This window comes from Aulonocara sp. 'chitande type north' Nkhata Bay, linkage group LG7, assembly GCF_057382095.1.
Source record: "Aulonocara sp. 'chitande type north' Nkhata Bay isolate Kocher_YH1m ecotype deep benthic linkage group LG7, A_spYH_male_GT1.1, whole genome shotgun sequence".
NCBI lineage: Eukaryota > Metazoa > Chordata > Actinopteri > Cichliformes > Cichlidae > Aulonocara > Aulonocara sp. 'chitande type north' Nkhata Bay.
The window spans coordinates 46,781,832-46,801,772 of NC_141350.1; the positions used below are offsets into that span (position 1 = coordinate 46,781,832).

Sequence of the window (19,941 nt, forward strand, 5' to 3'; positions counted from 1 at the left end):
GCAGATTCTGTGACATTCCTTCCTGTTTCCCGCTGTGAAAAGCAACATTCCTCACCGAGCTCTACGGGGGAAACACAAACACACAGAAAGTGTTTAATTAATGTTAAATATCAAATATAACACATTTAGAAGTCATAAATCTGTTATATGTAGCCAATGAGCTTTAATTACTCATCGGCTAATTATATGCTTTTTAATCTGAGAATTTTGGTCTTAAATATTAATGTAACAAAGTAACTAGTATTTCTTTGCAAGAATTCTGCATTTAGAAAAGATTAAAGGCAAAAAATAAAGCCCAGCACAGATGCCAAAACACACAAAAATGGTCAACCTATTTAGCCCAAATTAGTGCAGCCTAAGCCCCATTTAGTTCCCTTAAAATTTCAGGCCAAACCGAACAAAAGTCATTAGAGTTTCAAGTACTTATGGTTAAAAACAGCTGCAAGTGCAAGTGCTGTTAATCTCCCTGGAACAGATCTTATCAGATAATATTTGTGGTCAGCCGAAATCCTCCCAACCCAACACGTCCCTCTAAAACGCCGGAGTATGCAACCTTTCGTCTCCTTAGACGTACGCCGAATGGAAAGAAAGAAAGCGGGGGATACCTGCGTCTTGGCGATCTCGTTTCACTTCTTTGCATCTTTCTGCGTTAGGTGATGCTTCTTCTTTCCCAAATCCTTGCTGAATTTGCCTGTTCTTTCATTCAGCGCTGCTGCCACACTGCTGAGGGAAACCTTGGCTGATCGGGGTTCAAATGCTCCTAGAGCAAAAAAGGAAAGAAAAGAAAAAGACAAAGGGGGATCTCCGGTAGCAGGCAAGGTGGACTGGCTGGAGGTTTGACGTGGCAAGGGACTGGCCACCAAGTTCTCCCTTTGAGAGACAGAAGGAGAAAAGGAGTGAGAGAGAGAGAGAGGAGATATGGAGAGAGAAAGAGGAGGAGCTCGCCGGCCCCCTATTTTTCCTTTCTCCTCTCTTCTTTCTCTCTCCACTCCCTCTGTCTGGCTCACCCCTCCTTTTCCAGTCTCCCTCTTCTGGCTTGCAGGGAGAAAGTGGAAGGTCAGAGGTGAACAGGAAGTGAGACACATTCATTTGGCCTGCGTGTTGTAAAAGTTTGGAAAGGGAGTGAAGGACTGGCTGCAGAGGGAGGGAGCCTTTTAGTGGAAGCGTATGTGGACGCGTTTGCGCTCTCACGTGGAGGCATTTATGTGTTTCGCAAAGCATTTGCGTGTTCTCAATGCAGTGCATCGCTGCTTTTGATACATGTGAGCATACATATATAAATATATATATTATGAGTATGAGTGATGGATTTGTGCATGTAGGAGTGAGCCTGGATGAGAGGAGAGGCTCCGTGGTCTTTGTAGAAAGGGGCAGGAATGTCGGCGTTTTCTTGGCAAGCAGGAGGAAGCCTTGTAATAACTCCAGATGTGCAGCCCTGTGGTCTCCATCTCTCTCTTGCTCCTTCTGTTTTTATTTCTAAAGCTGATTTCCTCTCCCTGTCCGACTCGAATAAAGAGCCCTTTATGCAGCTCTGCAGCCTTCCCAGCACACACACACACACACACACACACACACACACACACACACACACACACACACACACACACACACACACACACACACACACACAGAGTGGTGGCAAGGGGGGTGGGTTGGTTGCTGCTTGGAAGGGTGACATACGACTGGTAAATCAGAACCAGGGCGAAAGACATGTGTGCATGTGTGTGTGTGTGTGTGTGTGTGTGTGTGTGTGTGTGTGTGTGTGTGTGTGTGTGTGTGTGTGTGTGTGTGTGTGTGTGTGCAAAAGAGGAGGGAAAAGGCAGTGTTGAGACACAACCAGTCAAAAGTTCCTCCTTTACTTTCTAGGGCTTCACACGCACTCACAGTTAGGTTTGGTCCTTACTTCTAGCAGACAAGAGTAATTAGTGCTAGTGTTTCCAGGTGTGTGTGTGTGTGTGTGTAGTAGTACGTGTGCAGTGTAGTGGTGGCCAAGGCCATGTGTTTGTTTTAGCTGCGGTTTCTGAGCTCCGACCTGAGCTCCAAATCAAAGCAGGCACGATCCCACGAGAGACGAGTCAGCAGTACCGCTTGGACGGCTAGAAAAATGGGGAAGAACTTCAAAATGGGGGGCGAAACGATGCCCCATGAACAAGGAGGTCCAACAAAAAAATGAAAAAAAAAAAACCTAGCAAGCCAGAAAAAGAGAATTACAGAAACCAATCCTCATAGGACATAAAATGGATTAGTGTTGCAGTCGAGTTTAGGGTTTGGAGGATTGGAAAGAGTGAATTTTAATGGGTAGGTGGGGGAAATGCTGCGGTCGCGCTAACATTGTTTCCACTGTTTGGATGACCAGGCAGACAGCTTACTTTTCAGACTCTTAGTCAGGGAAGCCAGAAATGCTGAGAAAGTATGCACATACACACGCGTGATCTGCGCTCCCATGTTATTCCGTCTTGCCGTGAAATACAGCTGCTTAATACTGTCACAGAAAAACCTCAAGGTTCTGACTTTGTTTTTCCTGCTTTGACAGCAGCTCCGCCAGTTCGTGGGCGAAACTGTGTCTTTCGTGCGTTGCGTGTGGGGAAGATAAGATTGCGGGTGTTGCTCTGTAAATGTATTTAAGAGAGCGCTCTGTACGTAATTGTGGAAGCAGCCTGTAAATCTGAATGGCTGAATGTGTTTTAATGTGCGTGTTTCTGTGAAACTTTGCAGCTCATTTTCTATCCAGAGACAAACAGCCATAATTCTTTGGGTAACAGAAAATGTGAACCGCATAATAGCTCGGTTATTTTTCCTTTCTCTCATGTGATATCGTATCAGCGATACTTATCTGTTGAAAGGAGCATATTTTAAAAAGACAGTGGCTTGAGGAAAGGGCTCAGGAAACACTGGGAGCCTCATCCGTCTCATTTATCCAGCTCAGGATTGCTGGAGCCTGACCACGCCGACAGCGGGTGAGGCCATGAGGACCCTTAACGGGCCACCAGTCCATCACAGGGTCAAAAAATACAGAGAGAGGGACACATTTTAGAAGCACCAGTTAACCGAACAAGCATTTCTTTGGACAGAGAGAACCCATGCAAAAAAGGCCTAGGCCACCAGCGTCAGAGGCTGGGAGATAGAGACACAAAAAAAGAATGTAGTGACATGATTAAGGGGTGATAAATGTCTGTTTGAGATATTAAACATACTTAAGTTAATGGAAGTGAGCGCAGGATGATGTAGCAGGGAAAGTCAGAAAGGCTGTAAGAATGATAAAATCTGTCATGAATGGAAAAGAAGATTTGAGATTATAGAAATGAAGGGAGAGGGACACAGGCTGGTCTGTTCATATATTTAGTTTATGATATGATAATGCTGATGATGTTCCTCTTTTGGAAACATGGAGCATAGTGTGAGAACAAAAATGACTACATGAAACAAAGTATACGGGTGACTCGAGGATCCAAGTGACCACAACATAACTCACTAAGCGATGAATTTGTTTGTTTAGAGTTCAATTAAAGTGAGCTTCAGGTTCAAGGTTGGGGTTGGGCTGTCAGTAGGTACAGGGTGAGGCGAAGTTTCTAGGCAATTAATATAATTGGAGGTAATGGCCGCTGATGTGATGGAAACACAGCTGTGTATGTGTATCTGCGTGGCAATTTTATTGAGGTTTAAAAATGTATAAAACATACATTTTTGCTATTTCTGTGACTGTTTTACACATTATAAAATAAAGTGCATTTCTCCAATGGTGTATTTATAATTATATTTTGTTTGTTTTTTTATTTCATGCTTTTTTATTTCTTTGACTTTTAGCCTGACACAGCTTTAATGCTCATGAAGTTTCACGAGACTGAACTTACTGCAAATGTATGTGGGTCAGTGCCAAGTGTAGCATTTACATTTTCTATAAAAGCATTCACAGTGTTTCCCCCGTATTCTGACATCACGTGTTTACCTTAAGGTACATAATCCTTACATGAAAAACATGCGTGAACACTGGCAGACGCTTGCGTGCCTCATTTGCTTGTGAGGGAACTGGGGTTTCATGTCATTTAGCTGTGATTGGTTTGTACTGGGAGTTTTGCTGTGAGACACAAAACACACCAGCTGAACATTTGCCCTCCACCAGACAAGATTGCCGCCGTGTGTGGATTTTAGCGTGTGTTTATATAGTTAGTCTGCTGGCCAACCTTTCTTTTACGCTTTGGTGGTCAACGGTGATTGATCACATGTCCTTGATAGCCCCGAGGTTGTAACACTGACCTTCTGCAGGAGTAAATTCAGGGCAGATAATTGACTGTTTAGCAATTAACCACTAAACAGGAAGGTATCACTAACCTGCCAGGCTGCGTTCAACTGCAGTCAGCATGTTTCATCTCTCCACAAAGACATTTGTTCACATTTGTGCAGTTCCCACAGGAAAATCTCAAAGCAAAGCTCAAAGGCTGTTGGGGGTTTTTTCTGTAAGAAGGAATGAAAAAAGATAATCGAAGGAGCCAAAACCTTGTCATAAAAAAGAAAATGTGAGAATTAATGTTCATATCACTGCGAAATTGGACGTTTCAGATTCGATTCGAGTTCCTGAAACATGTGCACCTGACATGCTGTTATCAAAAAGGCACTTTTGCATGATAAATGGAGGATTATAGAGTGTGGGCCCTGGCACGTTGCTCAAGGTGATTTGTTATGAGCATTATTGCGCAATCTTTAGCCAGATGAGTCATGAACAGCTGTGTGTTTTTACACACTGCCCCAGAATAGCTCCATTCCAGCTCTTCAGCGTTGTAATTCTCTTAGCTAAATCATTGTCTGTTCCTCATTTAAATATTGGCAACATGTGGCCTTACTTTAAATAAAGTCCAAACAGCATTAAGTCAAATTAGGTTTCCTCAGATGCCGTCTCTGTTTCTCATATGTTGCTCACAGACCAAACATGGCTTTTGCGTACGTCAGTGGGTTTTTTCGTTACACACAACGAAAAGATGCTTATGTTCACAAACAAATCTTTTCTACAAGAACGTTGTGACAAATCGGTTCCTACAAAAATCTATAAATTGATGAAATTGGTCTGAACAAGTGCATCAAACCCACTGAGCCTCACTCTATACTACTTTCTCCGTGCGCCTTTTTTAAAAGAAATCCCCTCTGTGTTTAATTTTTTTTTCTTCTTAAAGACAGAAGTCAATGGGGAAAATGGCAGAAGAATGGAGGGAAAGAAAAGCAGAGGGAGGTGAGGAGGAGGGTTGTGAAAATTACCATTGGCTGCCACCCAGGGCCCAGTCTTTGTGGTAATGAAGGGTTAGAAGCAACGTTATTGCTCCCAGATGCCGTGCGGCTTCTCCGCAGGCCTTTGATGCATGGCCCAAGTCACCAGGATTTTTCTATCAGACTCCCATCAACATACACAGTAACGCACCACCGCACACACGTGCACGCACACATACGAAGACATCCAGCCTCTTAAAACAACATGGATGCTATAAACGAGTATCTTCATGGTTTCGCCAACCAAACTACTCCGATTTGTTTCAGAGTGTTAATTGGTTAATGTTCCCATGTATGTGTGTGTTTTGGTGTTTACCACCTCCAAGTGTGTGTGAGAAATGCCCATATTCGAACGTTTTATGTGTTTGACTCTTTTAGATATTTTTTGGGATGGCGTACGGAGTGGTGAAGTTCCTTTACGAATCCAGAAGTGAACTTCTCCTGACTCTCTATAATGAGCCTGCTCTTACACACTAGCAAAACAAAACCATGAAAAGCACTTTGTTCACACACTGCTCCAAATACCAACTACTAAGTGCCCGCCTGTAGTGTGTGTGTGTGTGTGGTGTGGGTGTTCAGACGGAAAAAAAACAAACCATAAAAACCCCCCAACAAGGATCACACCTGTGTTTTGTGTACAAGTGAAAAAATGTAAACGTGTTTAAAGAAAATATCAAACTAAACCTAAAAAGGTGTATTTTTGCAGCTCAGTCTGGTGGTAATCAGCCTCTGCTATTTCTGCATTGATGCCAATACAATTACAATCAATCTAAAGAGTAATGGAAACTCTGTGGAATATTAATTAAGTAATGACAGATGGATTTAGTCAAACACTGTGACTAATTTTCTCAAAGCACCTGCCTAAAAAACGTCCCATATAATAAGCAGAACACATTTTACGCCCATCTGTCTTTTAACATAGGATAACCTGATAAAAATGAACAATGTAACCATTATGAAAGAAGGATTTACCCAATTGTGCCCAGTTTCACTCTTTCATGAGGATAACTTATGGTTCACTATGAAAGATGAGACCACGGATGCTCATCTAGAGCTGAAATCCTGCTTAGCAGCTATCAGAATCAGGAGCTTCGTGTCCAAGTGAGCCCAAATGACCTGTTGATGAATGTGTGTGTGTGTGTGTGTGTGTGTGTGTGTCTACTTGAAGCTTGGTCCTGTGCAGAGAAAGTGTGCATTTCAGACCACATGTGTGCATCTGCAGGTTTGTTTTCTCATGCGTCCCTGCGAGTGTGCTTAACATCTGAAATCTGTAACGTTGCCCACTCACACTGCCTGGATTTTATAGGAGCATATGGCAAAGCACTCAAGCACCTACTTCCCCCCCAATCCTAGTACACACACATAAAAAAGAAACACATGCACACACAAGAAACTGGCTGACTGATAATGGTCTTATTTGATGTTGCAATAGGACAAATACATGGACAGTCTTAGCAGATATCTGGTATTCATCAATTTGTTGTTTGACTTTCTGGCATGTGTGGTTGCCAGACTGATCAAACCTCAAACTCAAATCTTCCACTCTCGCATCATCTGCACCCCCCACTAATATTCAAGAAAACTCAAGAAATCATTTGTATTTCTCTCTTACTGTTGCTGTTCTTGTATAACATAGTTATTCTCCGTGTTGGCGTATTTTCTCTTTACCTTCCCCACATCATGTGCACATTCGCTGCCCCTCCTCTTCCCCTGTTTCCATTTTTCCTGACTGGATTTACTGGCCAGAGGAGAGGAAAATGTATGAATCAATCCAAGGTTGCTCACTCCCAGGGAGAGGGAAAGCCAGAGAGTGAGAGGAACAAGGGAGGGGAGGGGGTGAAGAAAGAAAAGAGATGATGGTGAAATTGAAGAAAAAGAGAGAAATGGGGGGATGGGAACTCACCAGTTTTATAAAATAATGATGTCAGCTTTCAGCGGCCTGGGGTGACTTCTTGTGTAGCCGTCTTTTTTTTGGGTAGCGGACACCTCGGTGTACGGGCGCTGCCAAATGTGTTTGTGTCTTTATGTGTGTCTCTGTGATGTTTTACATGCATTCAGGGGATATGACCATTTGGCTGCACAGCTCATAAATCCTTTGATGAAGGAGTTTGTCACACATTCAATCCCCGTCTGTCTTGCTCTCTCTGTGACACACACACACACTCACACACACACACACACACACACACATACACACATGCTGAGTTGGGCAGGGCAAGTCCGTGGTTAGCCATCCAGATGGTTTTAAGGTTAGTTAGAGACTACGCTCAAAAGGTGCTGTTTGGAACCAAAGCAGGGTGTGTGTATGTGTGCGCATGCCCGTGTGTGTGTGTGTGTGTGTGTGTGTGTGTGTGTGTGTGTGTGTGTATTTCTGTGTCTGTGTTTAGAGAATGTTTGTAGAAACTCACCAACCTCATGCTATTTTTGGAATCTCATTTTGTTAATTCTCATTTTATTGTCATTCACACACACACACACACACACACACACACACACACACACACACACACACACACACACACACACACACACAGCATATTATGCACCGTGACTCAAGAAACTGGATTTTCTATCAATAGACTTTGAGAAGTCCAACCGCGGCATATATATATATATATACGTGTGTGTGTGTGTGTGTGTGTGTGTGTGTGTGTGTGTGTGTGTGTGTGTGAGAGAGAGAGTTTATTTGCTTGAGATAAAGATAGAGATCAGACTGAGCTGACAAACTTTGAGGTTCCCTGATTCATAAATAGTTGGACGTCTGTGTATCATATGTTGTGTGCAAATTTACAAGTACAAGAGATTTCTAGCCTGGAACGCTCTCCCTCTCTCTTTCTGTCTGTGTGTTTCTCATTTGTTGCTTGCTCTCTCCCCCCCACCCCCCCACCCCCTTGACTCTGCACAACTGTAATCAAAACCACAGACTGTACTTTCCCATCCATCTCCTTTGCTTTTCTTTCGTCTGCTGTAGAACTGAATGTGCGAGCTTTTGCTCTTCATTTCCGCTGACCTTTTTTATCCGCTTGTCTCTTTTAGCCTGCTATCTTTTTGTCTGTATCAGCAGCGCAAACTAATGACTCAAAAACTTTTTCACACACTCACCATTTACTATATATGTTACATAATACAATTGTATGCGTAGCTCTAAATTTCACAGCCCAGAGTGATCATAATGCAGCATCTGCACTAGTTTTTCCTTTAAAGCGACTCTTTTTTTATACAGTGAGAGTATCTGCATGACCCTTTCTCCTCTTTATCAGGGAAGTCTTCCTCCTCGTTCTACTCACTGCTGTGTCTCTTTCACCCCCTGCAGGAGAAGGAGAAGAAGTACATGCTGCAGGTCGACAACCTGAAGCTGCGCGATGTGGAGAAAGGCTTCATGTCCAGCAAGCATATTTTTGCCCTCTTCAACACCGAACAGAGGTGTTATTAGACACACACATTAACACTGTAACGCAGAAACAACTTAAATGCACCACAGCGTTAAAAGTTGCTCTTTCGCCCACTTTTATGTTTACATTAAATGAGTTTTGGGATTTCTGTGTGACAGCCAGTGAGGATGTAGTTGTAAAGCTTAAAGAATATCCCGATATTGGGGAAGTCTGCAGATAATTTAAAGTCCTAAGTAAAAATTATTCCAATGTAAAAGGACAAGAGTATAATAAAAATGAACTTAAATTAAGAAAGTAAAGGTTTTAAATTGTGCAGAGTGCCCTTTCCAGCGTTGCATGACATTTTTAAGTATCTACATGTAAGCCAGACTTTATTGTTGTTACTGTTGTAGATAAGAAGCACTAAATTATACTTTGGGGCATTTTAATCCCAAAAAATGATAAGAGTTTTGTATCCAAAACAAAAAAAAGTAGATTAAAAATGACCAGAATTATAAAGTAAATGTTGTGAAGTAACAAAAAAGCTATTTTTGTAGTATAGTGGAGTAGAAAATATGAAGTAAGATAATATAAAGTGAAAACAGAAATTCTGGAGGAAAGAACAAGTTCCAAGTTTTTACATTAAAGTGACTGTATTTAGTTACTAACCTTCACTGGTGGAAGGACGTACAGCTGATGAGACGGGACTATTGGAGTGCACTGCTCACACTGTGTCTCCACAGAAATGTGTATAAGGACTACCGTCAGCTGGAGCTTGCGTGTGAGAGTCAGGAAGACGTTGATGCCTGGAAAGCCTCCTTCCTCAGAGCCGGAGTTTATCCTGAAAGGGTCACGGTAAGATTTCATCTAAAGCACACGTGCACAGACAACACTGTGACGCAAACACTCTCACAAATGTGGAATTTATTCCCAGTTCATATTATTTGTGTCCAGTAGTAGCTCAGGTGGTTGCTGTGATGTTTCCTTCTGCAGTCTCTTTTAATGTTATTGTGTTTCTCATTTGCCATCTGTCCTTTTCAATGTCTTTTATCTCTCATTGCTATTTGGCGTTGTAGGAGAAGGAAGGAAAGGTATGTTATTCTGGGTACTAGATCACTTTTCTGTGTTTTCTATGTAAAGCATGAACTGTACTTTTACTTAAATGGACCTGTACCTGAGTTGTGTAGCTGACAGTGATCAGTAAATGGATAGTTTAGCGTAATCATTAGGAGTAGATTTTTGAACCACTGATAGGGAATCACCTTGCTGGTGCAAAGATAGCGTTTTATGCCTATCAAACTGTGTAAATTTGACTAAATAATCTTTTCTTAATCCCTTGAGTTAGGTGAACTTGTTATGGCTTAACAAACAGGAAAAAATAATCCAGTGAAAGTGGTCAGTTAGGAGGACTGGACTGAAAATGAGTGAAAAGCCAATAAATGTCTAAGCCGTGTCCAATAGAAAGTGTGAAAGATCTTCAGAAAACCTGAAGAATTATTGCTCAAGACCATGTTAAAAATTACTAGAAAGTCTGAGTTCTTGGAAGCAAAATATAAAGAAATTCTTTTTATTTAATTATTTTCATCCACATTTAACTACACTGATGAATTGTGTGTTCATCATTCAGCTGGTAATATAATTTCCTGGAGAAAACCTTTTCCTTCCTGTCATTCCTGAAGTGCTATCACCCTCTCTGTAACTCTGCTACACACACATTTTAAAACAAAACCCTAATTTGTCTCACAGAGTGATGGTGGTGATGAAAATGGTTCTGACAACCTCATGCACAGCATGGACCCTCAGCTGGAGCGGCAAGTGGAAACCATCCGCAACCTGGTCGACTCTTACATGGCAATCGTCAACAAGACCGTCCGCGACTTGATGCCGAAGACCATCATGCATCTCATGATCAACAATGTGAGTCTGCTGCTGTTGTCTCGTATGTCACGCTGAGACGACAGGACTTTGAGATTTGACAGACAGCGTGCTGTGTTTCTCTCCCTCTGCGTGCAGACTAAAGAGTTCATTAATGCTGAGCTGTTGGCCCAGCTGTACTCATGTGGTGACCAGAACAGCTTGATGGAGGAGTCTCAGGAGCAGGCCCAGCACCGTGACGAGATGCTGCGGATGTACCACGCTCTGCGGGAGGCTCTCAACATCATCGGCGACATCAGCACATCTACTGTAACCACCGCCATGCCACCACCCGTGGACGATTCCTGGCTTCAGGTGCAGCGTAGCGGATCTGGAGGACGGTAAGGCACATGAGACATCAGACTGTGGGACTGAGAGAGTACGTGTGGGAACAGGTTGGGGAGAACAAATATTAAAAGCCCATGTCTAATTCTGACATATGGTCAAGTAAATAAGAATATTCTAAAAAGACGCAGCATCTGACTTATTGACACTTTCCTGATGTTTTTCTCCTTTTATGTTCCTCTCTTCACTTCTACTTTCTTATCAAGATCTCCGGCCACCAGTCCAACTCCAAACCGCAGGGCTCCACCAGGACCCCCGGCCCGTCCAGGCTCTCGTGGTCCTCCACCTGGGCCTCCTCCTGCAGGGGGTCCCCCTGTCCCTTCTCGCCCCGGAGCTTCTCCTGACCCATACAGTGGGCCACCACCCACCGTGCCCTCCAGGCCTAACCGCGCACCCCCAAGTGTGCCTAGGTGAGTGGAAACTCTTCCATCATAGATTAAGCCGCAGTAGATTTTACAAGGACACTGACATCCAAACTACAATTTAAGATAATGTGACGTCACCAAAGCTGAAGTGTGGATACTCTCTGTTAACAAGGGGGATGTGAAGACGCCCGGATGAGGGGATAAAGGAGGTAAAGGACAGTAGAAAGCGCTGGTTTTGATAGGGGATAGATTAATAGGCTGGTAGATTGCTAGTTATCCCCATATAGGCACTACAACTACAACATCTCACTAATTTCTTTCACCTTGCTAGTATCTTTCAGCCATCACCAAACTTTCAGCACGTTGTCAGGCATCACCTGTTAAATAATCTGTTGCTAAAAGCGAGGTCGTCTGGATTCCTTTGAATTAAAACATGATCTGATGAATGAAGGGGAGATGGGAATGTGGAGGGGCTTCCTTTCTGGTATTCATTAATTGTATGCATTTAAAATCCCCCCCCCCTTTCCTGTGTTTGTGAGCTAGCTAACCTCTTTAACCTGGGGCTAACTGTCAGTAGCTCACCTGTTTTACTGTAGAGGACGCTAACGTGGCTGAGCGAAGCTCTCACTGGAAAATGACAGCTTTTTAACATCTTCACTAAAACTAATCTGTTTTAAGTGCCCATTTTTCATCTTCCAATCCAGTTTTTCTGTACTGTGAGCTGCCATGAGTGAGAGCTTCGCACATGCGATGTTGGTCATTTCCTGCGCTGTAACTGTTTGCGCTCCTTTTCTCTCTTCTGTCTCCTCTTCTTCACCCCTCCGTCCCCTGCCACACCTCTGTCCCACACACTGCTATGGTTCCTTCTACAGAATCACTATCACTGACCAGTGAGGACTAACATTACTGGTACGTTGGGTACTGTCTGCAACCATGATCATCATCATCACAACGACTTTCCTTCTTTCCCTTTCTCACAGAAACCATCCCTTTCACTGCATGACCTTTTCCTTTTCTCACCACTGTTTTCTCAGAGGGCTGCATGAGCAAACACACACCCGGCGCAGAGTGTGTGTTTGCATGTTTGCATCAGTGGCTTGAGCTCAATTCAAGCTCAGTCTGATGTTATTTTGTCTGTAAAGAGCACCAAAGGAGGACATTTTGTCAGTGTAGGCCAGGGGTGTCCAATGCCAGGCCTTGAGAGCCGGTGTCCTGCAGGTTTTAGATGTATTCTTTATCCAACACGGGTGATTTAAATGGCTAGATTACCTCCTCAGCATGTCTTGAAGTTCTCCAGAGGCCTGGTAATGAACGAATCATTTGATTTAAGTGTGTTCACCCAGGGTGATATCTAAAACCTTGAGGCCTGGAGTTGGACACCCCCGGTGTAGGCCAAGAAGACTCGCAACAGATGTCCGGGACCTAACTAATGTTGGTGCTGTGTTGTATATGTGTGTATGCCACAAAATCCCTCCCATACCTGCTTATATCGATGTGTCTGATGCTTTCTTTTAGTGACACGGTGCTCTGTTTACCAAAATCACTTTTCTTTGCAGGATTTAGTTAATGTGGAGTAGCCCTACTGGTGATTTATTTTTTAGGTAAATACTCTATAGTTTAACTAACAAATGTATTACCCTTTAAGAGCACTTGGTAAGTACAAGCCATATCTTCATTTATAAATAATAATGAGATTATAAAATTTTTCTTTGGAGAATAAGTTGTATAAGCTGCCATCAGCAATCCCAGCTAGCTTTGCAAAAAGATCAGACTGTGACTGTTGAGGTTATTTGATTACAGTAGTTTCCTATTCTCACGTTAGGAAACCAGTTTGAGATGATTTGAGCTCTGAGTTTGTGTGTGGGACAAAGTGGGATGCAGTCATAATGCAGGGCTGGGAGGTGGCCAGATAAATTGTATTTGAATACAATGTTTCCAAGTTTCTCGCTAAGAAAAGAGGAATAAAAGGAAGCCAAAGTTCGTTCTCATGGTCTCAGGCGATGGATGCTATACTGTACAATATATACGCCTATATTCTCCATTATGTTACTGTTGTTTCGGCTGCTGTACTGTCTGTTAACAGTTTTTGAGTTGTAGTTTGAATGTAACTGTAAATGGGCATATATTTCTTTTGAGCCATATCTGCCATTGTCTTGCAAAATCTGCAAACCTTGTGAATGTTTTGGTAACACTCACTGACCAGGCATAGCATCATACGTAAGAGAATCGACAAACAGGCAATACCAACAGGTATATCATATGTGCAATGGTACAGAGCGCAAAGATGTTAGACTAAATTATGGAGTGAATAAAAGATGGTTCGCCCTAACTGGGAATAAGAGAGTATATCTGCATCTCTAAAATGTCACACATTCATATTTGCTTACATGTTTACCTTCAAGCAAACACGTTGCATTTGTACAAGTCAACTTCTCTTTGTTGTGTTTAACAATCAGTTTAATCTTCCCTTCAATCAGCAACAACTGCTGCTTAAAACTTTAATGCCTATCAGTGGATTTGCTCTCCTGTAGCAGAACTACAACTGAACAAACTGCACGTTACTGTAGATAAACAGCAGCTGGATGTGCAGGAACACCGCCTTCACTTAACTGAGCTTCAAATCTTTGTCACGTTGGTTGTATTTTTGGATGCCTCCATGTGTTACTTGAAGATACAGTATTTCTGTGTGTTTGTGCATGAATGTACACATGGGGGCTGTAAACCTGTCAACAGGGAGCAACGGCACTAATCCAGTCTCTCCTTTGTGCTTGTGTGTCCACGGCAGTCGGAGACCCCCGCCATCTCCAACCCACTAGACTCCCTGGCTCCTCCGTCCTTCCCCTCCTCCTCCGTTTAATTCTCCCCTGGATGAGAGGCCACAGACAACAGCGCCACCCTCCTGTCGTTTTCTGCCTCGTCTGACCTGAGCTGGTTCCCAGCTCCTGCTTCTCCCTCGCTTCCTCTTCTTTCCCTCCTCCTCACCTCCACCTCTCTCCCTCATACAGTGACGCAGAATACTTGAATCACACTTGCATGACTTACAAACATGCTGCACCCTGAGAACTCAATCTATGTAAAGACTGATGAAGCAAATCAGTTAGCGTGTGCACGCACGCAGTATACAGTCTAGTAAACACGTGCAAACACGTGCAAACACTTAAACACGGAAACATTTTTCCTGCTTTTAAACTAAAAGGGTAGACATTTAGCATGAAGCTATGCCTGAGTATTTCTAATAAGTATTCTCTCTTATTATTCTCTCATTCATCAATTGTTCTTTTATTTCATGTTTATTTATTTTCTTCCTTTTTTAAGGAATCCTTCCCTTAAAAAAAGATGAAATTTTAGGGATAAAGCAGAAATTTAGAATTTTTCGCTGGCAGATTTTCACAACGGTTTCAGATAAAATGGCACAAATTCTTCAGTTCACTTAAACATCCACTAATACCAAGAACTTGCAACATACTTCATGGTAATTTGATGGATACTTTGACTCTGTAAATACTGGTGTTGTGCAGAGAGTAAATGCTTTAGTTCCTCTGCAGCATTTCAGCCTCGGAGTTAAAGTAAGAGGCAGAAAATGTTTCAATCAGCAGAAGTGACGATGGATAAAGTATTTCATAAGGGAGGTGATGCAAGCTGGACTTTTTTGTAACTCTGGTGTCTTCTCACTGCACTATTCAGAGTTTGAGTTAATGTGTTATGGCAGTTTTCCATATTCGAGTGTGAAGGCGACTGACTTTAATCAAGTCCGCTTGTGAGCTAAACTATAAAGAACAAACCGTGAAAGAGGAGGTCTGTCTCACACCCTGCAAATCATGGTTTTCATTACCATTAGCATTGTTGTAAAAGTTGACCTGTTTCTCACGTGGCTGTAAAATATTATTGCTAACTAAACAGCCACTAGTTGTTAATGTTTGGCCTCGGTGTGGGTAATCTGTTGTATGTTAACCATCATGCATAGTTTAAAAGAACAGCTGGATTTTATTTCCTTGATGATTTTTAATATTCATCTGGCTGTCAGGCGATTCATCATTCAAAAATGTAATCTTACCAGATGATATCTCATGGCCACATCTTAATTACATAATTCCTATGCCGGAATAACCCGTGGCTACACATTACTAACTGGTGGCAAAGCAATAATATCCCCCTCACCCTGGAGGTGAACATCGTCATTTCTCTGGTGCCTCCTCACCATTACGATTTTAGTTGTAATCTCTTACTTGTTGTAATCTCTTCATCCTGGCAAATAAGATCGTCTTTTGATTTTCTCTCTTCTTTCCTATCACCTAAACAGCCGGTCAAACAAGGGCGGGCCCTCTCGTCCCGAGAGCCCCCTGCCACCATTCGACTCTTAGAAGGAAACATTCTCCCTGTTACCTCTTCTCCTTCTTACGCTCATCTCGCATTTATCCATCCACCCATCACTCACTCACTCACTCACACGAGGAGAGGAAGGCTTGAATGAATAACAGAAGTAAAGGATCGCCTGCAAATTCTTCACCCTCAGATAGACGCTGCTGCTCTTCGTCCATTTTTCCTCCTCCTCTTCATTTCAGCCTTGCAGGACGGGAGGAACTGCCCGTTGTAGCCTCAGGAAGGCCCTCAGTGTCACTGTTAAATCCACCTGCGATTTAAAACTGCTGTTGTCTGTGCTTCCACACGACCTATGCAACAACTGACGTAAAAGGAAAAAAAAAAAAAGATGCCTCTCCCGTTTCTTTCTTGCTCTCTGCTTCACACAAATGTTGTTACTGCATTATCTTTAAGCAAATGTGCAGCTTCAGACAACTGCAGGACACGCGAGACTCCAGCCTGAGAGGAAGGGAGTCTTTGGCCTGGGTTGAAGCTCTGTGACTGTTAGCTAGATAGCTCTTTACATATCCTTTTTATTCAGACGGGGAAAACAGGAATATTTGCCGTGTGAAAACATTCAGAATTTTAAGTCAGTTGATGATTTGCCATTTCTTCTCTTTTCCCCCCTTTTCCCCCTTTTTTTTGTTTGGTTTTGTCTTTTTTCCAGTGGTCACGGGGGTGAGTGAGAACACTCAAAAACAGCCACAGTCTATGCATAAAACTGGCATTAAATGAAAAAGCTCCTTCTCTTTCACCCTGTCATTTTACACGTGTGAGAACCTGTGACCCGTGCGAACCCACCACCTTTTCTACCACTGACCTCCACTGTCAGCGTGATGTGGTGTATTGTATTTTGAACCCAAGCAAAAAACAACCCACCAGCCACAAACAATAATCTGCTATTCATCCCTTGTGCATCTGGTACTCCACGACTGCAAAGTAAACACAACTAAGCATATTTTTCTTCTTATTTAATGGTAAATAGTTTATTATGGACATATCTTATTGTGTTATTCTGTATATGTGTGATGCATCTTATTGAACTTTCACTATCTAGGGAATTTAGTGTATGAAACCGCTGAATATTTAAATTATGACAAAATGAGTATATGTATAAGGAAGTAATGTTTTAAAAACTACAAAAAATATATAATACAATGATGTATATGGGCAACTGCAGGCTGTTGAATACTTTGGCTTGCAGCAGAGGGCTTTTGCTTTTCTTGTCCTTCTGTGTGTAGAATAGCAGCGAGGGGCGGGCTGAATGTGTGAAAGTCCTGCAGCGATCAGGTCCTGCGTCTTGTTTAGACTGATGTGCAGGACTGCTGTGCTCTGTCAAGACATTAAAAACTTCAGTGTGTAATCAGGGAAGTATGTCTTTGTGTCCTTTTTTTTTTTTAAATGCTGGTACATACTGGTGGTAACACAACTATACGGGAACTCGATAGCAGCTAATAATGAAACCACCAGACGAATGTGGACACAAAGTAAAATATCCTTATAGGCATATTCAAAATCCTGGCTGGATTATTCCAACCCCTTACTCAACCCCATCATTTACATATACATCTTCAAAAGCCTTTTCAGACCTTTCAAAAAAAATAACCAAGTGTCACTTCTACAGACTGTTCCAAAGGTCTTTCATAATTTCTTATTTTCCCCTCTTTTCTATCTTTTGGTACTTGGCACAAAAACACAGAGGTGGGACCAAGTCATTGTTTTGCAAGTCTCAAGTAAGTCTCAAGTCTTTATCCTCAAGTCTCAAGTCAAGTCTCAAGTAATGTCAGGCAAGTCAGAGTCGAGTCTCAAGTCATTGGTGTAAAAGTCCAAGTCAAGTCACAAGTCTTAGAACATTTTTTCAAGTCAAGTCTAAAGTCATAAAATTAATGACTCGAGTCTGACTCCACACCTCTGCAAAAACACATAATTCGTTCCAATTTCTTTAGGTTAATCTACAAAAAATTCCAAAGATAACAGTTCAATAAAACAATATCTTTACATGTATTAGCTGTAAACTTGGCATATTTCATCTGAGGAAACAGGACAGATGAAACAAAAAGTGTCGCAAGTTTACAAACTACCTACAGAAGATGAACAGTATTTGAAACTCATGTCATTAAGAAACCAGAAAACAAATCTAGCAAAGACCTGAGAGATGCCTATGGCCCTTCAGTTAAACCAATTTCTGTTCACTGAAGCCTCATCAGAAATGGTCTCAGTGGAAAGGTGGCTGTCTAGAAGCCATCCTTAAGGATGGAGGCTGGGAGAAAAAGCTGAGGGATTCCAAGTTACACAAGAAATGGACTGAAAATCAGGGTTAACAGGTCTAATGGAGTCATGAATCTAAATATGAAGTTTTTGGTTCAAATCATCAATACATATGGAAAAGGGTACAACAGTGGGTGTCTATGGTCATCTGTAAAACATGGTGGAAGCTCTGTCATGATTTGGGGCTGCATTTCAGCCAGCTGCGTTGTGAATCTAGTCTAAACGTATACAATTAACAAGGAAAAGTGTTGTCAGATTTTGCTCCAGCATGCATTGCCATCTGAAAAGCATCTGATTAGCAAAGGCTTCATTTTTCAGCATGACAAAGATTTCAGACACTTTAAATAAAATAAAAACACACACACATAAACCAATCGTCACATATGGGCTTTCACAAATAGGTTGCAGTTAAGTGGAAAGGTTCCTGCTTCAAGTGATGCCGTATAAAATATAGTCCATTTAAAGGGGGCGTGAAGGTTGCGTACAGAGGGATGCTGAAGATGTGGTCAAACCAGAGGCATATGGAGGACGCAAACTCTGGAGACTGAGGGGCAATGGCCTGATCAAAGCCTGCTGTGACACAGAAACATAGAGGTATGTGTGAAGGACCCGTCATGCTCTTCTGTCATCAGTCTGCAGCCTGGTGTTCCTCCCATCATGGGTCATGGGCTGCATGGACTTGTCTTCACCTTCTCGTCTAGCACAGTACTTAAAGACATTCTACTCCTTAAATTAGGGTTCAGTTTCTTTGTGTGTCTCTCATACTCATCTTCACTCTCAAGGATTTTCCTTATTCATCTAAAAGAAAAGGAGGCTCTGGGATACCACTAACTGTGGAAGCAAATAAAAAGACCACCATTCAGCCTCCTTACAGCCTTGTTTAAGGTTTAAGAAGTTTATTTAGTTTAATAGGAAAATTTCTTGTTGTGCTATTTTGATGCCTGTAACCTGTCTGGAACTCCTTCTTTTGGACCAAATGGGATTTGGACTTTTAACTTTGTAACCTGCCTACCCACTCCTCCAGCCTTGCAGTTAAATTGGTACAAAACTGTAAGGCTGGTTAATAAAATGTCTTTCAATTCTGAAGTCTGCATTTGGGTCTTTTTACCCGTTTGAAATCATCACATTCTTTTGATCAGTTTGCATTTATTTATTTATTTTATAGAATGTGTTTATTTCAAGAAACGATAAAATCAACTAGGATAGGATCCAGCAGATGGATGTGTATAATGCCAGTTCACAGCCACAGTTCTTATAAGATGCTTTATATAATAGCCCTATGTAGTAGAGAGAATCAGATCGTCCCTGATGAGTGAGAACTTGGCAACAGCGGGAAGAAAGAACTCCCTTTTGACAGGAAGAAACCTCCAGCAGGGAGGGACAACCATCTGCTCTGATCGTTGTCCCATCAGGAGATCAGGGGAAAGAGAGGAGATAAAAGCGAGTGAGGGACAGATTCTTTGTAAAGCGCAGGATGAGCTTGATGACATCAGTGTGAGTTTCATGTGAAATGATATTTTAGATGAAAAACACCAGTAAGATGTGCATTCGTTGTTGTTTATTATTTTGGTTAAACCAGATCAACATTTCATAAATGAATGCTCAGAAGTCAAGCATCTACTGTAGTAAAAGAAGCAGAGGAAGGAGACATGAGCAAGAGTTGCTCAGGGGATATTCCCCAACCCGTCGCGACTGCTGTTTTCAGTGCATGTTATTAATTGTATGTCTATATGTCCAATTCAAGCACCACCACCAGGCGTCACTATAGTGCAGCCTGCAGCCTCCATCCAGACACAATCCATGTAGGACCTCACATAAGATTAGTTCCTTCTTCGTTTCTAACCTTTTAGAGATCGAAAGAATCCAAATGAGAATATTTTTATGAAGTGTAAAGTCATGTGTTTAGTTCCCACCCTACTGTAGCTCTGTTAATCTAAACAGCAGTCTTTCCATAGAAGCTGAACCCTCCACCAGCCAGGCTCAGACATCCATTAAGACTGAGTCAGGCTGCAGACATTCACGTATTAATCATTACTTCATTACTAAAAGCATTTATTATAGGT

The 19,941-nt window shown here is 42.1% G+C and overlaps 1 protein-coding gene across 20 annotated transcripts in view; it reads left to right on the forward strand.

Annotated features, from left to right (window-relative positions):
• dnm1a (dynamin 1a) overlaps positions 1-17,006 on the forward strand; it is a 49,701-nt gene extending 32,695 nt beyond the window's left edge. For 4 of the 20 annotated variants that reach the window (XM_086300837.1, XM_086300849.1, XM_086300836.1 and 1 more), the window contains 7 exons: positions 8,570-8,679; positions 9,371-9,482; positions 9,704-9,718; positions 10,374-10,544; positions 10,641-10,882; positions 11,093-11,296; positions 14,037-17,006. In XM_086300837.1, the coding sequence (XP_086156963.1) occupies positions 8,570-8,679; positions 9,371-9,482; positions 9,704-9,718; positions 10,374-10,544; positions 10,641-10,882; positions 11,093-11,296; positions 14,037-14,067 (885 nt within the window). In that variant the 3' untranslated portion in view covers positions 14,068-17,006. Of the gene's footprint in view, positions 1-8,569; positions 8,680-9,370; positions 9,483-9,703; positions 9,719-10,373; positions 10,545-10,640; positions 10,883-11,092; positions 11,301-11,374; positions 11,461-12,123 lie in introns of those variants that run through there. The other 16 variants (XM_086300851.1, XM_086300838.1, XM_086300850.1 and 13 more) reach the window with 13 other exon arrangements.
• The last annotated feature ends 2,935 nt before the right edge of the window (positions 17,007-19,941 follow it).